At 42.9% G+C, this 12,186-nt stretch overlaps 2 protein-coding genes across 4 annotated transcripts in view; both read left to right on the forward strand.

Moving 5' to 3' along the window:
- LOC139384349 (cyclic nucleotide-gated channel beta-1-like) overlaps positions 1–2,885 on the forward strand; it is a 51,706-nt gene extending 48,821 nt beyond the window's left edge. Inside the window, exons 32-33 of the mRNA XM_071129059.1 lie at positions 25–208; positions 420–2,885. Coding sequence (XP_070985160.1) covers positions 25–208; positions 420–635 — 400 coding nt within the window. The 3' untranslated portion in view covers positions 636–2,885. The remainder of the gene's footprint in view (positions 1–24; positions 209–419) is intronic.
- A 3,094-nt stretch (positions 2,886–5,979) lies between these two features.
- LOC139384494 (kinesin-like protein KIFC3) overlaps positions 5,980–12,186 on the forward strand; it is a 62,873-nt gene continuing 56,666 nt past the window's right edge. Inside the window, exon 1 of one of the 3 annotated variants that reach the window (XM_071129307.1) lies at positions 5,980–6,221. The gene's annotated coding sequence lies outside the window, so the exon portion shown is untranslated. The remainder of the gene's footprint in view (positions 6,222–12,186) is intronic. The other 2 variants (XR_011628866.1, XM_071129303.1) reach the window with 2 other exon arrangements.

Below are 12,186 nucleotides of genomic sequence, written 5' to 3' on the forward strand. Positions count from 1 at the left end.
TCCCTGCCTTCCTCCCTTTCCCAGGAAAATGCTGACGAAGGATAAGAAGCCAGAGGAAAAGGCAGAGGTGAAGGAGACTGCCGAGGTGATCCCAGACAGGCCGGAGACCCCCGAGCTGTTCAAAGCAGCCCTGGTGGTTACAGAGCAGGCAGGCATTAAGGGCACCTTCGCCAAGCTGAAAGAGGGCTACAAACCTGCCAAGACTGAGGTAAACAGCACACACATGCATTTACATGCACACACCTAGTGTCATACACACAACACACCTACCTCTGTGTCTGTCCCCAACTCTCCCTTCTCACACCCTCCCTCGTACTCTCTCTCTTTTTTGTGGGTGGATGGAAAATGGTCTGAAATCAATCTTTGTTCTCTCTCTCTCTCTCTCTCTCTCTCACACCCAAAACGCCCTCTACCCCCAGTCCTCTGGACTCCCCATACCTCCTCCCTCCCCGATGGTGCACCGTCGCTCCCCCATCCCCCCCACAGATGCCCAGGTCGAGGATGACGAAGATGCGGTTTCCGAGACGACCGACAGCATGATGCTCATCCGCATGACACGCCGTCACAAAGGCGAGGAGCTCCTGTCCGTCGAGCAGAAGCCTGGAGATGAAGAGGAGGAGATGGAGAAGAAGTAGAAGGAGACCGCGAAGGAAATTGACAGAAAGAGAAGGGGAAGAAAAGTTGTGATCACCCGCTACTCTTCTATACTCTTCTGTGTGTATTTTGACTGAGATTTCAGACCGAAATGGTTATAAAAAAAAACATTATTTCTCTATTGCCGAGTTCACTTCATGTCAGAAACTCTGGATCTCCGAGTTAATATGAACGTAAGTTATTTGCGTAGAGCTTTCTATTGGTAGATTCTGATACTTCCCAAGTGGGAAACTCGAGTATCATCTTTCTGTAACGAGTAAGCAAGTCGGAAATGTCTGAGTTTCCGACATGACATGAACACGGCATATGTCCCCCTCGGGTTAAGTTCACTTTACAGAGTTATCCTGTCATATTCTGTGTGCCCCTTCTGTCCCTCACTCTCTCGTGGTCTCACTGATGTTGTGTGTGTTAAATGCGTTTTAGTACCTTAAAGCGTCAATTAGCAGTTGAAACAATAACCAGTACTTCCCGTCTCTTTTTCGGTAAAAAGCTGAGGGATGGAGAAATGTAACCACTGTCAAATTCACAGACAGAGCTATGGATGGAAGGATTGACCGTCCATGATATCAAAATGTAGTGTTATTCATGTTTTGAGGCTATATAGTGTTTGTTTACATTTGTTTTGTTTAAAACATTGAAGTAAAATAAGCTTGTTATTTTGGGTTCTGAAATGGTATGACAGTTGAACTAAACTCATGAGACATTTATAATTATATTCTTCAAGAATTAATGGGTACATATCATTCATTTATATGCACAAAAAAATGATGTAGCAACTGCAGATTGCCCCTTTCATCCTTATTGATGCTTCATAATCCTATATAGCCTTGTTATAAAACTCCATTACCCAGGGGGCTTAGCTCCAGGTCTGCTACTGCTTCCTGCTTCGAAGTACTGCCACTCTCCCCAAGTACCTGTGACAGAGGCAATATGGCCTTAACCAAAATCTAGACGTTGCTGGTTTCTATATTTCTTTAGCCATTCCATTTTAAAAGAGAGGCCATTTTCTTTTGTAGGCTGTGTCACAAGAGTGAACACTATAGTATGTTTAGCATTTAATCTTTGGGAAAACATCTGTGTTTCTCTTATCTGAGGTATATGGGCAAACTTTTTTTTCTTTCGTATTTGAACTCTTAAGAGTGAGTGGTCCTGTGTTGGTTTTCTTTGGTGCCGTGACGCATCACACTAGTCGAAATCTGATTGGCTGATTCAGGGTCATGCCATGTGTCCTCCTGTCTGCAGGAGGAGCACAAATGGGTTTCAATGATTTTACTGAGTTTTCGAGGTCAGAGAGAGTGTGTGTGTAAAATGTGGATATGAGTGTGTATGAGCAGGAAGAGGTGCAGAAAGCCAGAGGAAGTGTTCATTGTGTCCGTCTCAACCAAACGGGGAAAGGCGGGAATTAAACAATGCTGAGCAAGCCTCAGAACTAACCTCTGTCCAATTCTGTGCTTACATCTCAGGGTGTTATGAAGTGTGTGCTTCCTTGTGGTAGGAGTCACATTTGAACTGATATTACAGTTAACTTTCCAACCCCTTCCCATATCTATCAGTGACCTTAAGTCAGGCACATAGTGGGTTGTCATAGTGGGTTCTTTTTACACACCATAGCATACTTCAGCCATAAAAAGATGCCTAGGTGCTATTAGAAGATTTAGGACTAGATTCAATCCGTATCGCAGAAGTAGGATATCAAGGAAGATCAGCATTATATGTTCCCGCATTCGCAGATACTAGATTCATGGTTAAACTATGCACGTGTCGGCTCAATTCGAAAATGACCTTTACATTTTAACGTGGATCTTCCTAGATACTTCCGTGATACGGATTGAATCCAGCCCTTAAGCGCAACGCTCAGTTATTATGCCCATATTTCATGTTTTTACGAGACTGTTTTTAACGTGGATATATATCAGTCGACTGGACGGGCTTTTTTTGTGTCATTTTCAACTGAGAAAATATCCTTTTGAACCATTTTGGAAATAAAAGCTTGTGAATCCAAAGTCAAGCATTTATAGATATTTTGTTGTGGTTGTTGTTGTTTAGTGTTTAAATGATATCTTTGGAACCAACAGCTGAATAAAACTGGCTATGTAAACTCCCTTGTTGGATTCAGATAGATTTTTGATAATGAAGAAGAATGTTTTACAGATGACTATTTGCAGAGTATTGTAACAGGTATGGTGAAAGCATATGTATGCAGCTTGTAAACAATAAAAATACTGCGCTTACTGAAGACTGTGTAAAGTGTGAGAGAGAGAGAGAGAGAGAGAGAGAGAGAGAGAGACAGAGAGAGAGAATCAGAGAGAGAGAGAGAGAGAGAGAGAGAGAGAGAGAGAGAGAGAGAGAGAGAGAGAGAGACAGAGAGACAGAGAGAGAGAGAGAGAGAGTCAGAGAGAGAGAGAGAGAGAGAGACAGAGAGAGAGAGAGAGAGAATCAGAGAGAGAGAGAGAGAGAGAGACAGAGAGACAGAGAGAGAGAGAGAGAGAGAGAGAGAGAGTCAGAGAGAGAGCGAGAGAGCCCACCTGCATCCTACAGTCTGCCAGTTGCTGTAGGCCAGAACTGTGGTAAAATAAAGGCAACAAAGATATCCCTTGATATACATAGTTTATGCTCTCATGATTTGCATTAGGACCACTGGTTGGTAATGAAAACGTTTCAGGGCACGGTGAAAAACTGTTTTGCTTGAGTTTTGAGCTGTTGACAGGTCTTCTAAACGGGACATTCGCATGAGTAAAGCACAGCACAGCACAGAAAAGTAAAAAAAAATGCATTCATTGTGGTGTAGTTTTTTTGACCAATGAGAAAGTCAAGGAAACACGCTGCGGGGAAAATATATTATGGGCGCAAATACCCCTTGCCGAGCCCCTATCTTCTTCTTCTGAGGTTTAACGGCGGGTGGCATCCAATTTGTTGCATTACCGCCACCTACTAGACTGCAGTACAACTCCCTTATACTTTACTTGAAAAAGAAAAATGTACTAAATAAATACCCTACCATCTGACACTATATACTCACTAATTTCAAAATAACATAAAATTAACACCACCCTACTCCCCTAATTAAATGTATTAAATTTAAATGTAACACCTTGGACCTCATGCCATCATCCTGAAAGGTGGTGGGACATCACCACTTAACACACCCTGTAACTCTTCTGATGTCAAGTCTTGCACACCCAAATACATGTACCTCTCTGCAGCTGCCTCAATTTTCTGAGACTTCCGATCCATGCCTGTGTAACAGTATAACTTTATACCGTCCCCTCGCCCATACCCGGGGGCGAACCAGGGACCCTCTGCACACATCAACAACAGTCACCCAACGAAGCATCGTTACCCATCGCTCCACAAAAGCCACGGCCCTTGCAGAGCAAGGGGGACAACTACTTCAAGGTCTCAGAGCAAGTGATGTCACCGATTGAAACGCTATTTAGCGCGCACCACCGCTAACTAAGCTAGCCGTTTCACATCCGTTACACCTGCAGTACGTACAATTGATAACCATTGCTATAAATCCAATCTGCCTGAAACTTATTTCACTGTTTGGCCTATCCCTCTGTACTGGTATATCTCTACTACTCTCACCACTCCTCACCCTCAACCCATCTTCCTCTACTTTCTTCACTGCCTCAGCATATGACAACTTCTGCATTACTCTATCCCTGGAAACCTCAACCTACCTCTCTCGCATATGGGACATTACAATTAACACATTCCACTACGTTCCCAAATACTACACATTCCTTTGTCGCATGCCCTTCTGCACATTTCTCAGACCTTGGACCCTCCCTCCTACACACTGCTGCCACATAGGAACACCTTGGACCCTCCCTCCTACACACTGCTGCCACATAGGAACACCTTGGACCCTCCCTCCTACACACTGCTGCCACATGCCCATAAACTTGACACATGTAACATCTTAATGTGTTCGGCACATAAGCTTGTACAGGATACCTTAATATATCCTTTATTCACTATCAGGCAAAGACTCAACTTCAAAAGTCAAAAGAACAGACAATGACTCTTATGTTTCCCCACTCTCACCACCCTGTCTGCGTCGCATCAAACGACGAGCATCACATACACCGGGAATCTTTGCCCTCAGCTGGTCAACTTTTATATCTACTGCTATCCCAGTTATCACTCCTTTCATTGGTGCCCTTTTCTTGATAAACAAAACAATTCACTTTTCTTGCCCCCATTCGTTTTGCTCCGAGCGCATTCTTCCTCTGCCCAACAGAAACACAAACAATTATCACTAGACCACTTCTAGTTACCCTCACCGATTCCACATGACCCAACTCTTTTTCCACCCACCGTGAAACCACAAATGGATCGGCCAAAAGGCAAGAGTCCACTTTCTCCATAAACTTCACTCCTACTGTCACAGACTCTTCTTTATCCTGACCCTCTGGGGGACACCTCGGTCTCCGATAACTTTACTGCACCAACCACCTCTGATTCTTCACCCTCATTCACTTCCATTTCTCCTCCTGTCTTCAGCTCCCTCTGCTTACACTTTCTACCATTCTTCTTTGACAAACCATCTCCCTTTTTCCCACCCTCTTCTTCCCTCACTCTCTTAGACCTCTTCTCCCTCTCTTTTTTCCCTCCATCCCTTCTCCATTTTCCAAGTAGACGTCTCCTTGTGATAATACTGCCGCTCCATCCCGCACACCCATCTTGTACTTGCTTTCTCTAGGGACTCCATTTTCCCCTTCCAGAGTTCTGCTCATGTCCCCGATAACGTGCCTCTACGAGTCCATATCAACCGGATGTTCCGGTTTTCAAGGGAAATGGAAAGAGAGCCTGTGCCATGACTTCCGCTTTTGGACTGTTAACAAGGCAATACTCCGCCTTCACATTTACTGGATTGGTTAAACAGTGCAGAAGATAACCATTTCCCCCCGTCAAGACCAGTATGTAGGAGATCTAGTTTCAGGTGTTTATTTTACGCCTGCTATGTTAGGTTATTGCGCATATACTGTAACTGCATTTCCCTTGTCAAAGTATTTTATTGGATAAACTAGTATAACATTAAGATATTTACTCCAAACAGTTGAGCGTGTTATCGGAGAGAAACATCTGTCAAAAGTCTCGCTCTTTTGGTGCTTTCAAGACAACTGGGAACTCGAAAATAACCTAGGTCAAATCATGACATCGGACATTGGGAAAGTGGAAGCTCAGACAGATGCCCAAGTTTCCGACGTGGAAGCCCCGAAAAAAAAATCCCTGTTTGAGCTCGTTTTTTTCCCGAGTACATAGTTGTCTTGAACGCAATGAAGTCGGAGATGTCCGATTCCGCGTTTTTTTTAACGCGGCAATATGTCTGGTCTCTGAAGTGCAGTCAGCTGGCGAATCCACTCCAAGTCGCAAGGAGACTTGACTTTCGGCCGCGGCAACAAAAAAAAACTTATCCACGGAAATATTTGCACCTCTGAATTCTGGATGGGCTACTAAATGATTTGCGCTGTGCAACACAGTCCAACCGCGACTATTGATGTGAGTTATTTGGTCAACTCGGGAATAACAAGGGGAGGTTTCGCGTGTTGGACCGAGTGGTAAGAGTTGCACTATTTTCCTTTAGCACGTTTGCTTTCCATTTCCCCATTTGTATTACATTGTTTGACATTTGCACACGCGTTTACAAAGTAAGTTGTAGTTACCTTGTCAAAACTAATGTTAGTTTGTATTAACAATATTGTCAAGCCGCGAGTTGCATATTGATTTTGCAGCGTGGTCGTACGGCTCAATTAGTGATATTGACTATATGGATATTAGCCTACTTGGCAAGGCGCTCAACACTGACATTACAGCCCAAAGCAACATTATCAAATTGCTCTGTTTTTGTTTTCGGTGCTTACAGAAAATGGCAACAGAGCACATCCAATTCACTGAAAACAGCTGTGGTTCACACCATTCAGCCGTTTCCACGCATGTCAAAAAATAAATGTAACCAGCGTTTTTATTTCAATGTTGACCTGTGCGACCGTAAAAGGTGTTTGTGTGCGCCGACTCATGTATGTAAATTCAGCAACAATAAAAAAACGTCCTCACTGTCAACTGTTTATTTTCAGCAAACTTAACGTAAATATTTGTATGAACATAAGATTCAACAACTGAGACACAAACTGAACAAGTTCCACAGACATGTGACTAACAGAAATGAAGTAATGTGTCCCTGAATAAAGGGAGGGGGGGGGGGGTAAAAAAGTAACAGTCAGTATCTGGTGTGGCCACCAGCTGCATTAAGTACCCCACTCTTCCACCAAGGCACCTGCAAGTTCCCGGACATTTCTGGGGGGAATGGCCCTCACCCTCTGATCCAACAGGTCCCAGACGTGCTCAATGGGATTGAGATCCGGGCTCTTCCCTGAACATGGAAGAACACTGACATTCCTGCCTTACAACAGGCCTACAAGCCCTCAGTCCAGCCTCTCTCAGCCTGTTGTGGACAGTCTGAGCACTGATGGAGGGATTGTGCGTTCCTGGTGTAACTCGGGCAGTTGTTGTTGCCATCCTGTACCTGCCCGCAGGTGTGATGTTCGGATGTACCGACCCTGTGCAGGTGTTGTTACACGTGGTCTGCCACTGCGTGGACGATCAGCTGTCCATCCTGTTTCCCTGTAGTGCTGTCTTAGGCGTCTCACAGTACGGACATTGCAATCTATTTCCCTGGCCACATCTGCAGTCCTCATGCCACCTTGCAGCATGCCTAAGGCACTTTCACGCAGATGAGCAGGGACCCTGGGCATCTTTCTTTTGGTGTTTTTCAGTCAGTAGAAAGGCCTCTTTAGTGTCCCTAAGTTGTCATAACTGTGACCTTAATTGCCTACCGTCTGTAAGCTGTTAGTGTTCCACAGGTGCATGTTCATTAATTGTTTATGGTTCATTGAACAAGCATGGGAAACAGTTTTTAAACCCTTTACAATGAAGATCTGTGAAGTTATTTGGATTTTTATAAATTATCTTTGAATGACAGGATCCTTTAAAAAGGGACATTACTTTTTTTGCTGAATTTGTATATCTATGTGGTTATTTTTAGCATGTATATCTTGGTGGGGGAAACTCCCCAAAAATGTTTTAGATGCGTGCCAGCAAAGACACACAACACTAAACAATACATTAATTGCACCATAACAATGACAAGCTGTGCCCACAAACTGTTAGGGCCTTCATAAAGCTGTCTCAACAGCAGAGCAAACTTTCCAGCACAATGGATTGAATCCTTACCACCGCTACACCTGGATATCAGCAGAGCCTTGTCTGGCAGCGAAACAATTAATTCAGTCTTGTTTACTGCCTTTTAAAAACAACATGGCTGACTTGAAGTTAAACAAATGTGGTTCTACTGACAATTGAGATGTACACACTATGGCATAAGGAAATGATGAGCGGGTAAGAGGCATTCTGTAATTTCAATTAAGACATTAATGAGCGAGCGACGATGGACGTAGTCAATATAATTATGTGTAGAGCACTTTTGAAATGTAGACAGAATTCAGAACATGGGCTGCTCTTACAGAATTTTCCCTGTCCACCAAGTCAGAACTGTAGGATAATTAAAGGGGGCATATACGCAGACAATTAAACCTCTTACAATATTAGATTACTTTTCTCAAAAACAGGTTATAGGCTACATGTCAGTAACGTTGGGTGACATTATGAGGAGCAAATAGACATAATTATTAGGGTGAGGCACATGGGCTACTAACAGCTTACTACACAACATACACTTAGTATTACTTTCTTATTTTTTTTAACTCTTAAGTTTTACACACAGACAAGACAACACAAAGCAATATAAATAATATACTCAACTAGAAAAAAAATACAAATAAAAATACAAATAAAAAAAAAGCTTTAAAGATACCATACTTTAGACAAGTTAAACACACCAGGCAGAAGGCTACAAAGGTTAAAGGGCAATCTATAGTACATGGACAGAGCAAACACCTCACCATTGTTCCTGTGAACAGTCAAGGGATAAGGGTGGAGAAATGCAACCACTCACAGACAGTCATGGCCACAGACCGACCATCCACTGGGCCAAAAATAAAGTTTACAATGCTTTAAAATAAAAAAAAATTAGAATGATTATTCATGTAGGTGTGAACAAAATGTAAAAATAACTGGGAAAAACAAGCTCACACTTCAGTCTCTGCCCGGGCAAGATGAACAAGGCATCCGCGGATCACATTCAGTAAGCACATGGACCTTATTGCCCCCCCAGCAAAAACACAGAGAGACGCTCCTCCAACCCTTAAGTCACAGGGGGGTCAAATACAGACTTATTTTAGTTTTAATTGGAATGCCATCAGACTGTTTAAAGTAAGACCGGAATGGAGCCCAAGCCTCATTAAACAGTTTGGGGTTCCCACGTGATTTGAATTGAATTTTTTCTAGTTTCAGAGAGCACAACACATCTCTCACCCAATATTTATAAGCTGGGGGAGCTGCCATCTTCCAGTTCTGTAGTATTAGCCGTCTAGCTAAAAGAGTTGTATAAGCAACAGTGTCTGACTGGATTCTTGATAGGGGGGTACCCATGGGCAGTACTCCAAAAGGGCTGTAAGGGGAGACGGATCTATAACAGTGTCATATATATCAGAGAAACATTTAAATATTAATTCCCAGAAACCTGACAGTTTATGACAGCCCCAAAACATATGCAACAGTGTGGCTGGTTCCACTTTACATCTGACACAGGTAGGATCAAATTCAGAAAATATTCATCCAAGTTTGGAAGTGGATACGGTGAACCACCTTGAATTGAATGAGGCTGTGTCTAGTGCTAAAAGAGGACGAGTGCACCCTGTGCAGCACAGATTCCCAGGCGTCTTGCCCAAGTTCCTCCCCCAAATCCTTTTCCCATCGAGTCTTTAAAGGCACCAAAGAATGAATGATTGCATATACATCTGAAATTGCGCCCCTAGGAAGCTTGTTCAACTCCAGCATGCTCTCTATAGCTGTATTCGCAGGCCTATTGGGAAATCCAGGTGTGTTAGCTCTGACAAAGTTTCTAGTCTGGAGATAGCGGAAAAAGTGGGATTGGGGGAGATTGAACTTTTCCTGCAGCTGAGAAAAAGAGGGCAAATGTATCATCAAAGAATAATTGGGCTAGCGAGGAGAGGCCTAGTGAGTGCCAAATGCCTAAAGCCCCATCATTCAAAGATGGAGGAAATAAAATGTTCTGATTGATTGGGCCTGATAGAGAAAAGCCTCGGAGGCTAAAGGCTAAACGGAACTGATTCCAAATTTGAAAAGACTGCTTTACAAGTGGGTTGACACACCTTTTGCCTAGGGACACTGGGAGAGACGAGCACAACACAGAGGAAAGTGCTGCAGGTTTACACGATTCAGACTCCATCTGGACCCAGAGTGGTCTAGGGCTAGTAGGATCAGTCTGCAGCCAGTACAGAAGGGCTCTGAAATTTGCAGCCCAGTAGTATGTCTGAAAGTTTGGTAGAGCTAAACCCCCCAATGACCTAGGCTTCTGTAAATGTTTTCTACCAATCCGTGGTACCTTGCCATCCCAAATAAAATGCATGAATGTTTGATCCAGTGAAATAAAAAAAGATTTTGGAATAAAAATGGGTAAACATTGAAATAAATATAAAAATTTGGGCAACACATTCATTTTAATGACATTAATCCTTCCGATAAGAGAAAGGGGTAGCGAATTCCAAAAAGTAAAATATTGTTTCAAACTGTCTGCTAGAGCAACAAAGTTTTCCTGAAATATACAGTGCCTTGCGAAAGTATTCGGCCCCCTTGAACTTTGCGACCTTTTGCCACATTTCAGGCTTCAAACATAAAGATATAAAACTATATTTTTTTGTGAAGAATCAACAACAAGTGGGACACAATCATGAAGTGGAACGACATTTATTGGATATTTCAAACTTTTTTAACAAATCAAAAACTGAAAAATTGGGCGTGCAAAATTATTCAGCCCCTTTACTTTCAGTGCAGCAAACTCTTTCCAGAAGTTCAGTGAGGATCTCTGAATGATCCAATGTTGACCTAAATGACTAATGATGATAAATACAATCCACCTGTGTGTAATCAAGTCTCCGTATAAATGCACCTGCACTGTGATAGTCTCAGAGGTCCGTTAAAAGCGCAGAGAGCATCATGAAGAACAAGGAACACACCAGGCAGGTCCGAGATACTGTTGTGAAGAAGTTTAAAGCCGGATTTGGATACAAAAAGATTTCCCAAGCTTTAAACATCCCAAGGAGCACTGTGCAAGTGATAATATTGAAATGGAAGGAGTATCAGACCACTGCAAATCTACCAAGACCTGGCCGTCCCTCTAAACTTTCAGCTCATACAAGGAGAAGACTGATCAGAGATGCAGCCAAGAGGCCCATGATCACTCTGGATGAACTGCAGAGATCTACAGCTGAGGTGGGAGACTCTGTCCATAGGACAACAATCAGTCGTATATTGCACAAATCTGGCCTTTATGGAAGAGTGGCAAGAAGAAAGCCATTTCTTAAAGATATCCATAAAAAGTGTTGTTTAAAGTTTGCCACAAGCCACTTGGGAGACACACCAAACATGTGGAAGAAGGTGCTCTGGTCAGATGAAACCAAAATTGAACTTTTTGGCAACAATGCAAAACGTTATGTTTGGCGTAAAAGCAACACAGCTGAACACACCATCCCCACTGTCAAACATGGTGGTGGCAGCATCATGGTTTGGGCCTGCTTTTCTTCAGCAGGGACAGGGAAGATGGTTAAAATTGATGGGAAGATGGATGGAGCCAAATACAGGACCATTCTGGAAGAAAACCTGATGGAGTCTGCAAAAGACCTGAGACTGGGACGGAGATTTGTCTTCCAACAAGACAATGATCCAAAACATAAAGCAAAATCTACAATGGAATGGTTCAAAAATAAACATATCCAGGTGTTAGAATGGCCAAGTCAAAGTCCAGACCTGAATCCAATCGAGAATCTGTGGAAAGAACTGAAAACTGCTGTTCACAAATGCTCTCCATCCAACCTCACTGAGCTCGAGCTGTTTTGCAAGGAGGAATGGGAAAAAAATTCAGTCTCTCGATGTGCAAAACTGATAGAGACATACCCCAAGCGACTTACAGCTGTAATCGCAGCAAAAGGTGGCGCTACAAAGTATTAACTTTAGGGGGCTGAATAATTTTGCACGCCCAATTTTTCCGTTTTTGATTTGTTAAAAAAGTTAGAAATATCCAATAAATGTCGTTCCACTTCATGATTGTGTCCCACTTGTTGTTGATTCTTCACCAAAAAATACAGTTTTATATCTTTATGTTTGAAGCCTGAAATGTGGCAAAAGGTCGCAAAGTTCAAGGGGGCCGAATACTTTCGCAAGGCACTGTATTTGAATATTTCCTTGTCACTTTTACTCCCAAGTAGGTGAATTGATCCCGGACAATCCTATACTGAGAACTTGTAAAAGAGCACTTTAAAGCAGCCTTGTTTACCAGAAAAAGCTCACTCTTGCCTAGATTCAGCTTGTACCCTGAGATTGACCCAA

The sequence above is a fragment of the Oncorhynchus clarkii genome, chromosome 26 (assembly GCF_045791955.1).
Source record: "Oncorhynchus clarkii lewisi isolate Uvic-CL-2024 chromosome 26, UVic_Ocla_1.0, whole genome shotgun sequence".
Lineage (NCBI taxonomy): Eukaryota > Metazoa > Chordata > Actinopteri > Salmoniformes > Salmonidae > Oncorhynchus > Oncorhynchus clarkii.